The sequence below is a fragment of the Drosophila erecta genome, unplaced genomic scaffold (genome assembly GCF_003286155.1).
Source record: "Drosophila erecta strain 14021-0224.00,06,07 unplaced genomic scaffold, DereRS2 tig00000021-arrow-pilon, whole genome shotgun sequence".
NCBI lineage: Eukaryota > Metazoa > Arthropoda > Insecta > Diptera > Drosophilidae > Drosophila > Drosophila erecta.
In genome coordinates this window covers 25172192-25193365 of record NW_020825198.1, presented here as the reverse complement: position 1 = coordinate 25193365, position 21174 = coordinate 25172192, and the positions used below count along the sequence as shown (strand labels likewise).

Sequence of the window (21174 nt, the reverse complement as noted above, 5' to 3'; positions counted from 1 at the left end):
CGTCAAAACGGCATTAATCTTTGCATAAATTACCATAGGATTGGGCATCAATATCGTTATCATTTTAGTAAGAAGCAGTTCTCAAGTTTTCTTTACTTGACATTTAAAAGATCCCGATTCGCCTTAAATTAGAAGTCAACTATTTCTTTCACTGAAACTGTATCATTCGGACGGATGTGAATGTGAATACAGAGTGAAAGTATTAACGAAGTCTCGAACTTCTAAATTGTCTAATAAATAAATCTGAAAAAGGTGTTAACAATGGAAGAATACGTTTTCATATTGTAATGTTTTAAGTAATTACAATATGTCAATTTATTTTTGGTCACCGATATCTTAACCTTAACGACTAACCTTGTCTAACATAGATAACCATAAGTTAATATTATTTATACCTTTTTCATGCTACAGCATTGAGTTTCTGCCGGCTATATCATCATTCGGTTTACTGCTTGCATTTTTACTTCTATTTCGCACTACCAAAAGCAGAGTAACGGGCCCTCGACTACCGCGTTCTTTCTTGTTTAAAATATTTTTGTTTTTAGAATTTATCATTTTCCTTTAGAGCTATATCATTAAAATATTTAGCACATATTTTCCCTCCTGTTTCATTAATCCCTGAACATAGCGCTTACCACTTTTTCACGAATATTGAACTTGTTATAATATTTATAATATTTACATCTGGTAGACCTGACCGAGATCCAAGGCATTCCAAAGCAATTAAAGAACTTTACAATATTGTGTATTTCATTTTTATTATCAAAATAATTATCGTTTAGGAAGTTAAATCTATGTGCCAATTTTTTCTATATCATCGGCGCTATCAGTATTTAAAACTTCAATTTTTTTGTTGAAATGTTTTTCGATATCGGAACACACTTTCATAGTCTTCTCATCCGTTAAAAGATTTATGGCAATTCCAGACTTTCCTGAAACAAAATGTTAAAGATAAAAATGTTAAAAAGGTAATGAAATGTGAAACGTAATTAGAAAACCTTAAATCAGTTTTTAAAAAAACTGCATTCAAATTAGAAGAATAAGTAAGCATGACACAAATTGTATAAGTGGTTAACAACCAATTTAATGCTACTAAGCCATTGACGACAAGCTAAACTAATATAGAATAACGAGTTCGCGGTTGCAAAAAAAAATGTTTAAAGACAAAATATTCGGAGACAAATCACGTCTTAATGGTAAAGTGAATGAATTAAATCTAAAACTGGAGTGCGAGTTAAACGCTTAGCAAACCCTTGGCTGAATTTGTTTATATGGAGCACAAGTGGTTCTCTTCTATGTTTAAATGGACTGCGCTCTTTTAAAAGAGTTGCGCATGGAAAATTACCAGGCAGGGATTTGTGCTGCGTTAGCAATATAGTTGCTTAGCGGGAATAACGAATTTGGTATCGGCGGATATTTATGTCTATAAGTCAATGTTCTTTTTTGTTCTGTTTTCAAGTTGTTATTGTCACCAAGAATTTGGGGTCTGACTTATGTGTTGCTAGGCAGTTTGATATTGTGTGTGTGTGTTTGTGTGTGGTTAAGTGGTACTGTGGTACATATATTATGTACTATGTGTCTGCGTGTGTATGTATTTGTAAAGTGGTTCATATGTCACTACCCACTCTTAGAAATTAGCCTGCCCTCAGGCGGATAATCTAGGATACAAAATATGGTTTACATTATTTTCGTTTTCTGTTACATTTTCGATTGGTGTATTATTTGGTTGTTGTATCTGTGTGGCATTTTCGTTTTTATATTTTACATTTATTTTCGGGGAATGCCAAGTAAAATAATTATAAATATAATAAGTATTATATAAGTATATAAGTATTATAAGTTAATGTTACAACCTGTAATGTATTTTGTGTACTTGTATAATCTTGTATTATTTCTTTTGTTTGTAAATATTAGTTTGGCAAATATCTCCCTTCCGCCTTTTTTAAATTCTTTTGAATTTCGCGGCTATGTACAAAGCGCTACAGAGCTCGTATCTGGCAATACTATACATATTTTTTAAGGGCTTGACATAACCTACAAAACGACGCTATGCATGATTAGTTTGGATATTGCGTTCAACAGTTATAGACGTGTAAACATGGAGTTCACTAACGCCGAAATTCGCGCTATTTTAAAGTTTTCCTTCGTTAAAGGCAAATCCGCCAGAGAAACGTTCCGTGAGATTAATGGTGTTTTGGGGGATGGTACTCTATCACTTCGAACCGCGGAGGAATGGTTTCGACGATTCAGAGCCGGTGAAAACGACACCATGGATAAGCCAGCCGGCGGAAGACCTGTGACGACAAATACCGATCAAATCATGGAATACATCGAGTTAGACCGGCATGTGGCATCTCGTGACATCGCCCAGGAGATGGGAGTTAGTCACCAAACCATTTTAAACCATCTGCAGAAGGCTGGATACAAAAAAAAAGCTTGATGTTTGGGTGCCGCATGATTTGACGCAAAAAAACCTTCTGGACCGAATCAACGCCTGCGATATGCTGCTGAAACGGTACGAACTCGACCCATTCTTGAAGCGGATGGTGACTGGCGACGAAAAATGGATCACATACGACAATATCAAGCGAAAACGGTCGTGGTCGAAGGCCGGTGAATCGTCCCAAACAGTGGACAAGCCGGGATTGACGGCCAGGAAGGTTTTGCTGTGTGTTTGGTGGGATTGGAAGGGAATCATCCACTATGAGCTGCTCCCATATGGCCAGACGCTTAATTCTACCATCTACTGCGAACAACTGGACCGCTTGAAGCAGGCGATCGACCAGAAGCGTCCAGAATTGGCCAACAGGAAGGGTGTAGTGTTCCACCAGGACAACGCCAGACCACACACTTCGTTGATGACTCGTCAGAAGCTAAGGGAGCTCGGATGGGAGGTTTTATCGCATCCACCATATAGCCCGGACATAGCGCCAAGTGATTACCACCTGTTCCTGTCCATGGCGAATGCCCTTGGTGGTGTAAAGTTGAACTCAAAAGAGGCTTGTGAAAAGTGGCTGTCCGAGTTCTTCGCAAATAAGGAGGGGGGCTTCTACGAGGGAGGTATTATGAAGTTGCCATCTAGATGGCAACAGATTATCGAACAAAACGGCGCATATTTGAACTAAATCCGATCACTGTAACACTTTTTATAAGGCATTGAATAAAGAGCAAAAAAGCGGAAGGGAGATATTTTCCAACCTATTATGTACTATGTGTCTGCGTGTGTATGTATTTGTAAAGTGGTTCATATGTCACTACCCACTCTTAGAAATTAGCCTGCCCTCAGGCGGATAATCTAGGATACAAAATATGGTTTACATTATTTTCGTTTTCTGTTACATTTTCGATTGGTGTATTATTTGGTTGTTGTATCTGTGTGGCATTTTCGTTTTTATATTTTACATTTATTTTCGGGGAATGCCAAGTAAAATAATTATAAATATAATAAGTATTATATAAGTATATAAGTATTATAAGTTAATGTTACAACCTGTAATGTATTTTGTGTACTTGTATGATCTTGTATTATTTCTTTTGTTTGTAAATATTAGTTTGGCAAATATCTCCCTTCCGCCTTTTTGAAATTCTTTTGAATTTCGCGGCTATGTACAAAGCGCTACAGAGCTCGTATCTGGCAATACTATACATAATTTGAAAGGTCTTGACATAACCTACAAAACGCTATGCATGATTAGTTTGGTTATTGCGTTCAACACTTATAGACGTGTAAGCATGGAGTTCACTAACGCCGAAATTCGCGCTATTTTAAAGTTTTCCTTCGTTAAAGGCAAATCCGCCAGAGAAACGTTCCGTGAGATTAATGGTGTTTTGGGGGATGGTACTCTATCACTTCGAACCGCGGAGGAATGGTTTCGACGATTCAGAGCCGGTGAAAACGACACCATGGATAAGCCAGCCGGCGGAAGACCTGTGACGACAAATACCGATCAAATCATGGAATACATCGAGTTAGACCGGCATGTGGCATCTCGTGACATCGCCCAGGAGATGGGAGTTAGTCACCAAACCATTTTAAACCATCTGCAGAAGGCTGGATACAAAAAAAAAGCTTGATGTTTGGGTGCCGCATGATTTGACGCAAAAAAACCTTCTGGACCGAATCAACGCCTGCGATATGCTGCTGAAACGGAACGAACTCGACCCATTCTTGAAGCGGATGGTGACTGGCGACGAAAAATGGATCACATACGACAATATCAAGCGAAAACGGTCGTGGTCGAAGGCCGGTGAATCGTCCCAAACAGTGGACAAGCCGGGATTGACGGCCAGGAAGGTTTTGCTGTGTGTTTGGTGGGATTGGAAGGGAATCATCCACTATGAGCTGCTCCCATATGGCCAGACGCTTAATTCTACCATCTACTGCGAACAACTGGACCGCTTGAAGCAGGCGATCGACCAGAAGCGTCCAGAATTGGCCAACAGGATGGGTGTAGTGTTCCACCAGGACAACGCCAGACCACACACTTCGTTGATGACTCGTCAGAAGCTAAGGGAGCTCGGATGGGAGGTTTTATCGCATCCACCATATAGCCCGGACATAGCGCCAAGTGATTACCACCTGTTCCTGTCCATGGCGAATGCCCTTGGTGGTGTAAAGTTGAACTCAAAAGAGGCTTGTGAAAAGTGGCTGTCCGAGTTCTTCGCAAATAAGGAGGGGGGCTTCTACGAGGGAGGTATTATGAAGTTGCCATCTAGATGGCAACAGATTATCGAACAAAACGGCGCATATTTGAACTAAATCCGATCACTGTAACACTTTTTATAAGGCATTGAATAAAGAGCAAAAAAGCGGAAGGGAGATATTTTCCAACCTATTATGATAATGGTTCTAATTTTGTTACATTATTGTTTATGTGAATGGCTTGAGTATTATCTAATGTTATGCTTGTTATTAAGATTTATCTATTTGAACAGAACAATTAAAAGCTTCTATTATAAAGCTCCTTCTATTATAATTTCTCTATTCCTTGTGCAATTTTGATTCAAAACCATTTTTGATAATTTCCAAGTAAGAATAATATTTGGCCCTATATAAATTACACCAAGATTATTATGGATTTTAGAATATCTACACTCTGCTTTGATTTAGTATGCCTAATGCTTTTATAATAGCTTATTTAATATTGGTTCTCTGGAGTATTGTTTATAAGTTTCATTATTTTGAATGTAAAATTTATCATGAACATATTCTATTAGTATTTTCTTATCTTGGTCTGGATGTGGTATAATATTTAAAAGTACTGTTTTAATGATACTTTTAGGAATATGGGAAATAATAAGTATTTCATTTGAATCCGATTTCAACCAGATCGATGTTTTAATGTTCAACAATTTTTCAGAGTTTACATGTGATGATTTAAATGATTTATTACTATACTTTACTAATTACTAATACCTCTATAGACTGCTTTTATTACTTTATTTAATTCATTAATTTGAACTGAGTTTCAGGAAAGATTATTGATTTTTGCTCAAGTTCTTCTTTATCATTCTCATCTAACGTGACAAATAATTTATATGCGATACCCATAATATTAATTAAACCACCAGTACTGCGTTTTATTATTGTTATTCCAATGATTTCCCACTCTAAATTTTTCTGTGAAATATTGGAGTTGGGCTATACTGCTATATTCTCCAGCTTGTTTAATTAAATCGGTAAAAGTTTGTTCAGTTAAATTTACGGACAAATAGTGATAATCGTAGTTAATAGGTAAGTTAATACAATTAATGAGTAAACTTAAATCGGTATAAAGTTACAAGATTATTGGATCACCCTAGAGTCTTTTTATGCAAATTCAGCGAAAGCGCCATTAGGGGTTGTGCCTGATTCCCATTGGTTGCCGGTATGGTGAGATATGCTGTTTTTGCTAGTGTCAGCACTTTTCTGGATGAGCGGTCGGCTTGCCGGCCGCGGTTAGCTATAGTCCAGTTGATAAGTTTTTCAGTTTAGTTTTGAACACAAGAGCACTATCTTGTTTGATAAACAAGAGCACTATCTCATGCAAAGCAACTCCGGAAACGGCCGTTAAATATCATTTATTATATTAAAAGCTGACTGTGTCTCTAGGCCAGCAGTTTAGAAGGGTAGTTCCCCTTCCAAAATAATCTTCCTATTCCAACATAGGAACTACAGCCAGCCGGCTAAACGCTCTTCGCGATCTCCAACTGGAGCGAGGAACGACCGCCTGCTACCTGTGGGCTACGCACATCGGCCAACCGCCCAAAATACAGTGACTGCTGCGAGGGACCGTCCCCTGACCCACACCTAATAATTAGGTGTTTAACACCCAACCAAACAGAATCCACAAAACAAACAAACATGTAAGTGGGCTGATCAAGTCTAAGACAACTTCAAAGTCTAAGTCTAAGACAACTTGTCCCTACACAGGGAGAAAATAAACAACTTATGTACCCAGAAATACTTAACATATAAAAATTTCAATAAAGTGCTTGACAGTCGCATAAAAGGAAACCAATTATTATCAGCCGTCTCTAAATAAAAATTTTCAGACACCAAGCACCCGGTTATTAATGTAAACATAACTTTCTGCCGAATTAAAATATTAAATATTCGGCCTCTCAATAACTTGTGCTTAGTGTTATTGTTAATTAATTAATGGCCTTAGTTACCCAGGCCCATATAGGGAAACCAAATCGCAAAGTGATAGTGAATTAGAGCTCGTCTCAGGGAACCTCAGACCTCAACAAGCACAGACAGAAAATACCACATACACAATGAATGTGCCCCGAATCGAAATGTTAGTGCAGGCAGCATTGGCTAATCAAGAACAGAGGCTTAGGGCCGAGTTCTCGGATCAAATTAACGCTGTTAATCAACAATTAAAAAGTTTGCGTGTAGAACCACCAGAGGTAGAAGCTTACCAGAGGGTAGCAGCAAATTCGGGAGCAACACCGTGCAATACACCTTTACACATAGTAAAGTCAATTCCAGATTTTACTGGCATTCAGGACGAATACGTGGCATGGAGGCAATCGGTCACTGATGCTTTTGAATTGTTCAAAAATTATCCGAGCAGTAGCGGTCATTTCCAGGCCGTTACAACTATTAGAAACAAAATTAAAGGACCGCGCGTGCGCTGCTGGTTTCGCACAACACAGTCCTTAATTTTAAAGCCATTTTGGCTAGATTGGACTGCTCCTATGCAGATAAAGCATTCTTGCGACAGGGACTTTAGTCAGTCCGTCAAGGCTACCAAACCCTAATGCAGTACTACGATGAGGTCAAATGAAAATTAACCCTCGTTACAAACAAAATTGTCATGACATATGATAATGAAATAGCCACCTTGCTTAATACAGAGGTTAGGGCTAATGCCCTACACGTATTTATTTCCGGTCTAAAAAAATCCCTAAAGGGGTGTTGTTTTTCCGGCACAACCAAAAGACCTGCCAGCAGCACTGGCATTAGCAAGAGAGGTAGAGACCAGTATCGAACGAAGTATGTTTGCGACCACATATGCCGGGGCGGTGGAGCAAAGGAATCAGAATATTGATTTCAACAATTGCCAACACCGCGCGCCTGAGAAACAAGGCAAAAATTCAGGTGCCGACCGCGGACCAGAAAAAAACCCCCATTATTTCAAAAAGCCAAACAAGAATCAAAATACCGGTTCATGGTGCAAACGACCTTATCAATTTTTTAGAGGAAGATCCCGGTTGCCCTTCATTAAACGAAGGCTGGCAGCGAGTTTTAAAAATTCTCCTAGATACTGGAGCGGCAAAAAATTATGTAAAGCTCATAAAGGAGCTGAAAAACATAACTGTCGACTGTCGACTGCACATTCTGTGTGAGCCATTCACGGCTCCAGTGAAGTGAAAGAAAAGTGCTTACTGCACATATTTGGCCTAACAGCCCCATTCTTTTTATTTGATACCATCAGTTTAATGCCATTATAGGTTTCGATTTGCTAAGCGGAGTGGCATTAGATCTACGCAACAACGCAATCAGGTATGGAAACGTATCGGAACAACTAAAATACCGCGAATACTGTGAACGTCACAAATATCGATGACGTAGAAGTCCCAAGTTCGGTGAAAGATGAACTAAAAAAAATAATCCTTAAGAAGAAACAAGTTTTTTAGCACTCTAACGAGGCGCTTCCATTTAACACCTCGATCATTGCCACAATCCGTACGGAGACTAACGAACCCGTATATTCCAAGCTATTTATATAATAAATATATTATAGCTATACAAGCTTTATAATTATAGCTATATATAGCTATAGCTATACAAGCTATATATATCCCATGTAATATACATATAAGCGGATTTCGTTAACACTGAAATTTTCGAAACAAAGAAAAACGACTGGTGATAGGAAAACTGGATGAACGAATCTAAATGAACGAAACAACGCCGATCGCTACCCTATGCCAAGTATTCCTTCGATTTTAGCGAACTTAGGAAAGGCAACATTTTTTACTACCCTACTTTACTTTACTTTACTACGACTGCGAAAAAACTGCCTTCTCCATAAACGGAGGAAAGTACGAAAAAATGTATGAAAATGCTGCTGACCGCGTCATACACATTGACAGTACTTACATAAATGTCTGTGCCAACAATTCTTCAAAGAAAGTGTTGAATTTTTGGGGTTAATTGTTAGATCAAACGGAGCCAAAACAGACCAGGAAAAGGTAAAAACCATTCAAGAGTATACCGAACCAAAAAATGTTGTCAGCCTCAGGTCCTTTCTTGGACTGGCCAGTTATTACAGAAGTTTTGTTAAAGACTTCGCTTCCATACCTAGACCACTTACCTCAATACTTAAGGGAGAGAATGACACTGTTAATAAACACATGTCAAAAAAGGTCCCTATTGAATTTGATGAGACCCAACGCAGAGCGTTCGAGCGCCTGCGAGACATTCTATCATCGGAAGATGTAATACTAACATATCCAGACTTTAAACACCCTTTCGAATTGACTACCTAAGCAGTATCGGTGCGGTACTGTCCCAAAAGAGACGACCAATCACTATGATAACTCGCACATTAAAAGACTGTTGTGTACGCAACAAACGAAAGGGATTTATTAGCAATCTAGCTATTGGGAAATTGCAAAATTACCTATACGGCACCAGAGAGATCCGGATTTTTACGGACCATCAGCCTCTCACCTTTGCTGTGTCCGAGAGGAATATAAATGCTGAAATAAAACGATGGAAAGCATTTATCGAAGAACACAACGCCAAAGTGTTATATAAGCCTGGAAAGGAAAATTTTGTAGCCGACGCTTTGTCCCGTCAGATAATTAATGCTTTGTGCATTAGCTTTGTGCACACCAACGACAGATGCAACTGTCAACGACAGAGTGACCTACACGGTCGAAATTACCGATAAGCCCTTTAACTGCCACAGGAATCAAATAATCCTGGAAGAAGCAAGCCAGCCCTCACGGCGACATTTTATAGTTTTCGGTACCAAAAACCGACATCATTCAATTTGATAATAAAGACCCCCTGTTAGGAGTGATTAAAGAAGTTGTAAGCATAGATGTTGTTAACGCTATTTACTGCAACCTCCCCACACTAGCATTCATCCAGCATGCCTTAGTGACGAAATTCCCAGCAACTAAATTTTGGCATTGCAAAAACTTCGTGAATGATATCACAGATGCTAATAAACAGAGAGAAATTATTACACATTTTTTCACAATTTTTACACAATTTTTCGACTTTATGCCAAAAAAAAAAAATTAATTCTGGACCACAGTGCACTGGTTGAAAACATTTGCGAATGCTTCCGGGTGCTTGCTCATGCCTAGCTTGACGGCGATGTCTGGGATTCCATCTGGCCCTGGCGCTTTTCCCGACGGCATATCACTGGCTACCTTGCGAATTTCATCCGAAAGGAATAATAAAAATGTTCGCAGCTTGCGGAGCGAAGGGCACTACTGGGAACAGATGTTACACGTCATCTGGGCGGCGTCCCCGGCTTTTGCATCTCCTATTTGACTGCTTGAAGCACCTAGGTCTTGATTCGCTCTCTTTGATTCTGCAGACTGTCCACCCCACCTTCAGCTTTCCCTTGGCCAGGACCGCTTTCGCCTCGCTACACGGCAGGCCTATTGTTGCCGTTTGGGTATCCCTAAAGTAGGGTCGAAGGCTTCTCAGCTTTATTGAGCTTTGGTCAACTTTGAACTGATCCACCAACGCTATTGGAAGGTCCTCTGCAACGACTAGTGGGTCCAAGTCGCTAATCGAAATGAACTGCATCTTCGGGTCCTTTGACAGCGCTCGCACCGATGCAACTCCCAGCACCGCTTCCAGATCACTCTTCGTCAGCGATGCACTTTTGTCCCCATCCCCGTTGAGCTCGAGCAAAAGGTTGCCGCTCGCTGTGCAGCAAACCTTGTGAACGCTCTTTCCCAGCTCTAGCAGTTGTCCGTCGCTTCGCCTCGTGACCAAAGCCAAGACCTCGCTGTAGGTCTTACCTTTCGCTTCAACTATCACTGCGTCAGGTCTCCGCGACAAGCGTGTTTTCTTCCCCGTCTCTACTTTCGTCCATGTGTCTCGCTTACCACGGTTAGGGATGCACATATGTACTATTTGTCTGTGTGTGTATGTGTTGTCAAGTGGTTCTGTACCATTGAATACCATTGAGTACCATGTCAATAATATAGTGACATATGTAATGCTCAACCACATAACATCTACAACATATACCAGCCACTTTATATATTCTCTTACTTAGCAACAATAGAACATAGAACCAAGAATGCCTTAGCACATAAGAACACCAACTTCTTGGTGACAATAACAAATTCGGCCGATGTAAACAATTTAACATAAACATCCGCAGTCTTATTCGTTATTCCCAATAGAAGGGTGATAACTGCTTACACAGCTTAAAGGGTCAAAACTTTCCACGTAGCACAAACTCGGCTGATCTGTATCCATGCGCAATCCACTCAAGAGAGCGCTTAATTAACGTAAACATAAATGAGAGCCTATGTACGCTCTATATGAAGAAGTAAATAAGCTCAGCCAAGGGTTTGCTAAGCGTTCGCTTTGCAAATTAGATTTAGATTTTATTCATACTTAAATTGTGTAAGACGTGAATTTGTCTCCGACGTTCGCTTAAGTTTTTGATTAATAAAAATATTTTTTTTATAAACCAACAAACCGCGAAGTTGTAATTGGCGCAGCCGGTAGGATCCGCGTGTGAACATAATCTCTTAGAGCTAATAGATTAGTTCGAGATTAAAAAAGTGCAGCTCGTGGCGAACAAGGTTTCGTTTCATACAAAGCAGATCCGCAAAAGAATCTATGTGGCAAAATATTTGTGAATAGTTATCTAACTCTCGATGTTGGATACCATAAATACAAATTAAAACTGCAAGTGACCATTAAAGTGTGACCCACCAAAATAAATAAAAAAAAAAGGTGTGACTGTTACCAGGTCAGTGTAGCCCATCTAACATTGAAGGTGTGTGAATTTTAAAAAATTAAAAAAATAATAAAACCCCAGTATCAATCTACCGAGTGAGTTAAAGGAAAAATCAACAAAAGCAAATAACATGGCACAACCCAGTGAACAAATTATGATTCTATCCGAGTTACATTTGAATTAGGCTTTGGGCCAGATTCGCCACATCCCAACATTTGACGGTTCCACAAGAGAACTGGCATCATTTGTGAGACATGTGGACTTCGTGATGTCCCTATACCCGACAACAGACAATAGGCAACATAGTGTGCTCTACAGTGCCATCGAGATGCAGCTGTCCCGACACGCACAAGAAGTGTCCCAGCTACAACAGTGCAACACTTGGGCTGAACTACGATCAGTCCTCATTGATGAATTCAAAACCCAAATCCCACACGAAGAGCTGCTAAGAAGACTTTACAACACGTACTGGAGTGGTAGTATTCGTAAGTTTGTAGAAGAACTAGAAAATAAGATGTTCGAAATTTCAAGTAAATTATCACTAGAAAATAATTATACAAATACAACCCTTTATACCGCCGCAATGGCTAATACTATAAAAGATGTAATTTATAAAAGAATTCCAGACAGAATGTTCATGACTTTAGCAAGATACGACATTACAACAACAACATTATTAAGACAAGTAGCGCAAAGGGAAGGCCTTTACGATACAATTGTATTAAATACAGAAAAAGCTAAAGCTAAATCAAACAGTACATCTACATCACAAAGCAGTAGTAAAAATAATTATTCTCAAAAGAATAAAGGAAATAATAATGACCAAGGTACAAAACCTTATTATATTCAAACACAGCAAAATCAAAATCACAATAATTATGCAAATAATAATTCAAAAAAAGTTGAAAATAACCAAGCGACATAGAAAACAAAAAACAAAAGTTAGACCAAGGTAGAGCGCAAAACGCTCTAAATTATCAAAAACCCACATCTTATTCTACTACTAACCAGCCCCAAAAAAGGCAGCGTGAAAGTCAGTCTAAAATGGACACCAGTGAAAATTTTCATCAACTTGCCTCGGGATCGGAATCATAAGTAGAAGAAGAAGAACCTACCCATTCATACAAATAACTATGAACGATATCAAACTCAAATGTTTGATTGACACAGGTTCATCAATAAATTTGCTGAGTAAACATTTTTTCAATCGTCCGATTAACTCAAAAGCTCCATTGGATGTACACACAATAAACGTTCAAATTATTTTAAAATCAAAAATTGCATTAAAACCTAGTAAACTATGTCCGACAAAGCAAACATTTTATTTACATAAATTCTCAGAAAAATACGACATTTTGTTAGGCAGGGAATATTTCGAAGATTCCAAAGCAACTATATGCTATACATCCAATACAGTTACGTTAAATAAATACACATTTAAATTGCGACTTGAAGATATTAATGAAGAAGAAGAAACACCTAAAGAGAGTTTAAAAGAAAACCTATTAGATTCCCCAAATATTGAGTATGTCAATTATGTAATTGACAACGAACTCAATGAAACAAATGAATTTCGCCTTGATCATCTAAACGATGAAGGGAGGAAAGCCCTCACCAGTGTCTTATACGAGTTTAGTGACATACAGCACAAAGAAGGTGAAAATTTTACCTTCACAAGTACAACTAAACATGTCCTAACAACTAAACACGAAGACCCAATTTACAGACGTCCATACAAATACCCACAAAGCTTCGACGAAGAAGTCGAAAACCAAATGAAAGACATGATGCAACAAGGCATCATAAGAAAATCGAATTCTCCGTATTGCTCTCCGGTTTGGGTAGTACCCAAAAAGCAAGATGCATCGGGAAAATCGAAATTTCGCATAGTCATTGACTATCGCAACCTCAACGAAATAACCGTTGATGACAAATACCCAATACCGGTAATGGATGAAATATTGGACAAGCCAAAGAAATTGCCAATACTTTACAACCATTGACCTCGGTTTTCATCAAATACAAATGGATGAAAATTCCATAGCGAAGACAGCTTTTTCCACCAAAAATGGTCATTTTGAATATACTCGAATGCCATTTGGTTTAAAAATGCACCCGCAACTTTTCAACGTTGTATGAATAATCTTTTAGCAGATTTAATATACAAAAACTGTCTCGTATATATGGATGACATAATTGTGTATTCCACTTCATTGGAAGAGCACATAATGCCTTTGCGAAAGGTCTTCTTAAAGCTCAGGGAAGCAAATTTAAAATTACAGCTAGACAAATGCGAATTCCTTAAAAAAGAAACTGAATTCCTAAGGCATATAATTACAACAGATGGTATTAAACCAAATCCCGCAAAAATTACAGCCGTAGTGAATTTCCCTATACCAAAGTCCACTAAGGAAATAAAATCATTTCTTGGTCTTTGCGGTTTTTACCGCAAATTTATTCCAAACTTCGCTAAAATAGCAAAACTAATGACATTACGACTAAAAAAAGGCTCAATAATAAATATCAGAGACTCAGACTATTACTTAGCTTTTGAAAAATCTAAAGTGTTAATAACGTCCGATCCCATATTAATACACCCAGATTTTAAAAAGTCTTTTTCACTATCTACTGATGCCAGCAATTTTGCTATAGGCGCGGTATTATCGCAAGAGCATAACCCTATATGCTATGCGAGCAGAACTCTGAACGAACATGAAATTAATTATTCCGCAATAGAAAAGGAACTCCTTGCTATTGTTTGGGCCACTAAATATTTCAGGTCCTATTTATTTGGTAGAAAATTCGAGATCTATAGTGATCACAGGCCATTTTTTTGGCTTGATTCAATTAAAGAGCCAAACATGAAACTTCAGAGTTGGAAAATCAAATTAAATGAATTTGATTACCATATCAAATATCTCCCTGGTAAAGAAAACCATGCAGCAGATGCTCTATCAAGAGTAAAAATTGAAGAAAACTTCCTAGGAGAAACCTCCAGTAACATTTCGTTACCAACACAAGCTACTATTCACAGTGCTCAAGAAGATAACCAATCTTATATTTCCTTAACGGAGAGACCAATTAATTACTACAACAGGCAGATAGAATTTATAAAAGACGATAATAATACCGTTGAAACCAAAGGATACTTTCATAAAACAAAAATTAAAATTCATTACATAGAAATGACAATAAGCCATGCCAAAGAATTAATTAAAGAATATTTTTGTACTAAAAGAAGCGTAATCTTCTTTCATAACGAAATAGATTTCCTTACATTTCAATACGCTTACAATTGTCAATTGTCAGTCCGAATAACATAACTAAAGTTATGAAATCAAACATCAAATTAAAAGATATTGAAACATATTCAGAATTTAAAGAAATAATTATAAAAAGCCACAGAGAACTTTTACACCCAGGAATAGAGAAAAAAACTAACATTTTCAAAGAAAAATATTATTACCCAGACTACCAAAAGTTAATACAGAACATTATTAATGAATGCGAAGTATGTAACATATCCAAAACAGAACAGAGAGATACTAAACTAAACTATGAGTTAACACCAGAAACTTTTAATCCCAGAGAAAAATATGTTATTGATTTTTATTTAATCAAAACATTCCTGTCATGCATTGACATTTATTCCAAATATGCCGCATTGATTGAAGATAGCAGTAGAGACTGGCTGGAAGCGAAAAGAGCTCTCCTTAAAATTTTCAATGAAATGGGAAAACCGTCCGAAATAAAGGCCGATAAAGATTCAGCTTTTATATGTTCCGCGTTACACTTATGGCTTAGGTCCGAAAATGTGAATATAAATACCACAACAAGTAAAAATGGAATTTCTGACATTGAAAGATTCTATAAAACAGTCAATGAAAAGTTAGAATCATTAATAGTGAGTCCGACCCAGAAAATAAGATAACACAATTTGAAACTATTCTCTATGTATATAATCATAAAACCAAACACAATACAACTGGTAGAATACCAGCTGATATTTTCATTTATGCAGGAACACCTGCATATGACACCCAATAGGAGAAACAATCAAAAATAGATAAGTTGAATAAAGATAGACATAGCTATGAAGTAGATACCAGATATAAACAAGCACCATTGGTAAAAAGTAAAACAACTAACCAATTTAAGAAAACAGGACGTATAGAACAAATAGATGAGAAACATTACGAAGAAACAAATAGAGGAAGAAAAGTTGAACATTATAAATCTAAATTTAAAAAACAAAAGAAAATTTATAATAGTAAATAAATTCCAGCTCAACTCCCGAAAATCAAGAGGAGTCCGATTAAACAGTTATTCATAATAACATTTATAATATGTTTCGTCCGTGCCGTCCGTGGTCAAAGCCTAGAGGTGAGCCCAATACAAGCTAAAAATGGATATCTTATATTTAAAACAGGATCAATTAATATACCTATGAATATCACTATTTGTCCGTAAACTTAACAAAAACCGAACAAACTTTTGCAAATTTAATTAATTAAAAATTTGCAAATTTAATCTGAAGAATATGGTACTATAGCCCAAATCCAATATTTAACTGAAAAATTAGACAGAGAGATGAATGGAATAAGAATAATAAAACGCAATAAACGTGGTTTAATTAATATTATAGGTACCGCCTATAAATACTTTTTTGGCACTTTAGATCAAAATGACAAAGAAGAATTAGAACAAAAAATGAACGATCTTTCTCAACATAGTATTCAAATTAATGAATTGAATGAAGTAATAGTAGTCAATAGAGGCATTGAAGTAATCAACCATTTAAGCGCAATAAGTGAAGAATAGAACTTTTAATATTTAATTTACAACACTTTACCGAATACATTGAAGATATAGAACTTGGTATGCAATTAACAAGACTTGGTATTTTTAATCCCAAATTATTAAAATATGATCCATTATCACATGTAAATTCCGAAAAATTGTTAAATATAAAAACTTCTACGTGGCTAAAATCAGATGCAAATGAAATACTTATTATTTCCCATATTCCTAGAGACATTATAAAAACTGCACTTTCTAACATCGTACCATATCCAGACAAAGATAATAATGTACTTATAGAAAATGTAAATGATAAATATTATATTCAAGATAATCAAGTTTATAAACAAAACTCAAGAAAACCAATAATAAACAAATGTATTACAGGAATATTAAATCAAATACCAACAGAATGTGATATTCAAAAATACATAACAATATTGGAATAACTTATGTAGGACCAAACATAATTTTAACTTGGAAATTATCAAAAATTGTATTAAATCAAAACTGTATAACTAATAGAGAAATTATAATAGAAGGAGCCAATATAATAAAAGCTTTTAATTGTTCTGTTCAAATAGAAAACATATTAATCACAAGCACAACGCTAGACTACACACAAACGGTCTATATCAATAACAATGTAACAAAGTTAGAACCATTATCATATCTACATGCTAAAAAAATAATTAAAGAACACACTAATACATACAACACATTACAAATTGTTACATTAACTATACTTGCTATTATAATACTTGCACTTATACTATATTTTATTTATAAATAATCCCGTATTGTATCCTAGAATATCCGCCTGAGGACAGGCTAAATTTTAAGGGTGGGGTAGTGACATATGTAATGCTCAACCACATAACATATATCTACAGCATATACCAGCCACTTTATATATTCTCTCACTTAGCAACAATAGAACATAGAACCAAGAATGCCTTAGCACATAAGAACCCCAACTTCTTGGTGACAATAACAAATTCGGCCGATGTAAACAATTTAACATAAGCATCCGCAGTCTTATTCGTTATTCCCACTAGAAGGGTGAAAACTGCTTACACAGCTTAAAGGGTCAAAACTTTCCACGTAGCACAAACTCGGCTGATCTGTATCCATGCGCAATCCACTCAAGAGAGCGCTTAATTAACGTAAACATAAATGAGAGCCTATGTACGCTCAATATGAAGAAGTAAATAAGCTCAGCCAAGGGTTTGCTAAGCGTTCGCTTTGCAAATTAGATTTAGATTTTATCATACTTCAATTGTGTAAGACGTGAATTTGTCTCCGACGTTCGCTTAAGTTTTTGATTAATAAAAATAAATTTATAAATTTTTTATAAAACAACAAACCGCCAAGTTGTAATTATATATATTCTATATATTCCATATATTCCATATATTCCATATATTCTATATATCCTATATATCCTATATATACTTTATATACTTTATATTCTCTATATTCTATATGTTCTTTATATTCCATATATTCTATTTATTCGTGTACATATCTCTGAATTCTCTTTAAGGGCCTTATTTGCATCCATCAAATTAGTAGGCTGACATGTGGTCCGTAAATGGTTTGTACTTGTCTGGGCTTACTATCGTAATCAAGGAGTTGATTTAGGGGATTGTTGTGGAATTTTCTGACTTGAAGTTTCAATATTGACTGGATTGGTTTTTTTGCTAGCGGGTTTTATCTGTCGATACTTAGACTATAGCTATAGGTTTTATCTTACAGGGTAATTTTCCGTTCGCAGTTCGATTCGGGTATCATAATTTTCCCATGTACTGTGGAGGTGCGAGACAGGATTATTACATAAAGCGACGAATTAGCGCCACCCGTGTCGGCCATTTCAGTTTCAAATAACCATAAACAATAAAGCACATATTTGATTTGTTACGTCAGCGTACTAGCGCCCGTGTCCTGGAGGAGGACTAGGGCCGAGGGAGAGGCATCCGATGTTCAGGAACCAGGTTGCCAGCGTAAGCTCGTTGTATTTGGTCGTGGGTAAGACTCTAACCTCTCCAACATAAAGAGAATAAATATTTAACGTGCTTGTAAAAATAATTGAATTCGTACCGTCCGTCAGTCATCAGTCCTCACTGTTCCACAAGCTTAGCTGTTACCTTGATCGTAAAACGATCGGGCAATGTTTCGGCCACATTCCCTCCCCTTCACACGTCCGTGTGCCAAATGGATCGTCGCTGGCCGCGCAATACGACCCACTTTTGTCAGGGTTGTTCGTCAAACGTTATGTCATCATTTGTGACCCCCGCTCATTTTTCTCGCCTCAGCACCGTTTGAGCAGTTGAAAAAAGTAATAACTAGAGAATTTAAGCGTACAAAAAGAAGTGCTGACTTACATGCCAAAGTGGGAGAGCGAAAGATGAAGAAAGATGACAGCTTCCACGAGTATATTTTGATTATGAAAAACATAGCAGCACAGGGATTGATCGAAGAAGATCCTTATGGGATACATTGTTGACGGCTTATATATACTAAGTGAATTCAAATTTAACCTGTACAGCTGCAAAGAATTTCACGTGCTGAAAGTCAAGCCAAGTCGTACAGTGGTGGCAAGAAAAACACAAACAATGCCAGCCACGTAAATACTCGTTGCTTTAATTTCGGGTCAGCTGAGCACTGGAGAAAGGATTGCAAGACAGATACAAAATTTAAATGTGAAGGCGTGGGACATATTGCAAGAGAGTGTGCACAAGTATCCAGATCTGTGCACCGAAGTGAAACTGAAAAAATGTTTGATTGTACTGCGAGGCCTAGGAAATGTAAAAACAATGCCACTGGGTTCATTTACTGGAGCCGTGTGGTTCAATGGAGCTGAGGTAGAAAAAAAAAAAAATTTGTTGTTGTTCCAGATAGGAATATTGAAGATGACGCCTTGCTTGGTTTTGACTTCGCATCCAAGTTTCGTGTCACATTTCTCCCACGAGGAGGGGTTCACTTTCATCAAGGTGTCAGCGCGACCAGACAGCGCTAGCCATAATGAGCTATGTATATACAATATTGTCGAGACCGAAAATAACTTAAGCGTTTCTGAACAGTTAAAGCCGATAAATCAGCCGTTGGTCGACAATTACAAGCCAGCTAAATCTTCAGTCGAGTGTCCTGTACAAATGAGGATCGTACCGGACGAACAAATAAAACCATTTCGTCACCAAGCAAGCCGGTATTCAGCTATGGAAACGGCCGCAGTAAGAGAGCAACTGGACGATTGGCTTAAGAATGAAATAGTTCTGAAGTCAACATCAAATTTCGCAAGTCGAGTGGTAATTGTGAAGAAGAAAGATGGAACAAACAGAATTTGTATTGATTTCCCTTAGTTGAACAGGATGGTACTTAGAGACAGGGAACTGTCCCTACTGTACCCTAAATGGATGAAGTGCTAGAAAAGCTGCAATCTGCAAAGATATTCACTGTCATGGATCTCGAGAACAGCTTCTTACATGTACCGATCGAAGAGTATAGTCGTCGCTACACTGCTTTTATAACCAAGGAGGGTTTATTTGAGTTCTGCAAAGCACCGTTTTGATTTTGCAACTCACATGCAGTGTTTAACGTGTTTTGTCAATGCCATTTTTCAAGACTTGATACAAGAAGATGTTATGCAGATTTATATCGACGATATAATCATATTCGCTTAAACAAACGTCAATTTAAAGAAAGTCTTGGAGGACCAAATATGGATTGCGTATTAAGTTCTTTCTTGGAAAAGAGGATCAGGTTTTTGGGTCACAGAGTGGAGGACGGCAAAATCTGGCCAGGAAGGGAAAAAACACAGGATGTTCAATCATCCTGGAAATTTGACCTTCACTAGTACAATAAAACATTCAATAAATACAAAACATGGGGACCCAATTTATAAAAGGCCTTATAAATACTCCCAAAGTTTCAATGAAGAAGTCGAAAAACAAATGAAAGACATGATGCAACAAGACATCATAATATAGTCTAAGTCTCCGTATGGCTCTCCTATTTTCTCTCTCCAAAGTTTCAATGAAGAAGTCGAAAAACAAATGAAAGACATGATGCAACAAGACATCATAATAAAGTCTAAGTCTCCGTATTGCTCTCCTATTTGTGTAGTACCAAAAAAATCATCGGGAAAAGTACAATTTCGGATTGTCATTGACTATCGCAACATCAACGAGATAACCGTTGACGACAAATACCCTATACCAGTAATGAATGAAATATTAGACAAGCTTGGTAATTGCCAATATTTCACTACCATTGATTTAGCAAAAGGTTTTCATGTAGATTTTCATCACAAGTGGATGGAAATGCAATTGCAAAGATAGCTTTTTCCACTAAAAATGTTCATTTCAAATAAACTCGTATGCCATTTTGTTCAAAAAATTTAACTGCAACTTTTCAGCGTTGCATGAATAATCTCTTAGAAAATGTCATTTTCAAATTGTGTCCTCCACTTCATTGAAGAGCACATATTATCCCAGCGAAAGATATTTTTTAAGCTTAGAGAAGCATATAGCTATTGTCGCTAAAACCCGCCGCGATATCAGCATAAAATCCAATTCAGTCAATATTTCAGTCAATACTTCAAGTCACAAAAATTCCACAACTATCCCTAAATCAGCTCCAAGTACGAACCATTTAAGGACCACATGTCAGCCTACTAATTTGATGGATGCAAATAAGACCCTCATAGAGAATTCAGAGATATGTACACGAATATATGGAATACATAGAATAAAACATATATACATATAATATATATAGAATATCAGATCCGGCCAGTCACGGTGAACTGGAAACTTGTTATGGGTAATTTTTGGATGACGTTGGGACAACGACAGGCAGGCGACGTATTCGATGTGGTACGTAGCATAGGGTAAATCACTATTGTCAATTAAACGTAGAAAATCCTCCTTCTTGA

At 37.1% G+C, this 21174-nt stretch overlaps 1 protein-coding gene across 5 annotated transcripts in view; it reads right to left on the bottom strand.

The window, feature by feature from the left end:
• Positions 1–739: 739 nt before the first annotated feature.
• LOC6544880 (DEAD-box helicase Dbp80) overlaps positions 740–21174 on the bottom strand; it is an 83787-nt gene continuing 63352 nt past the window's right edge. For all 5 annotated transcript variants that reach the window (XM_001973804.3, XM_026976432.1, XM_026976433.1 and 2 more), the window contains one exon: positions 740–932. In XM_001973804.3, coding sequence (XP_001973840.2) covers positions 793–932 — 140 coding nt within the window. In that variant the 3' untranslated portion in view covers positions 740–792. The remainder of the gene's footprint in view (positions 933–21174) is intronic.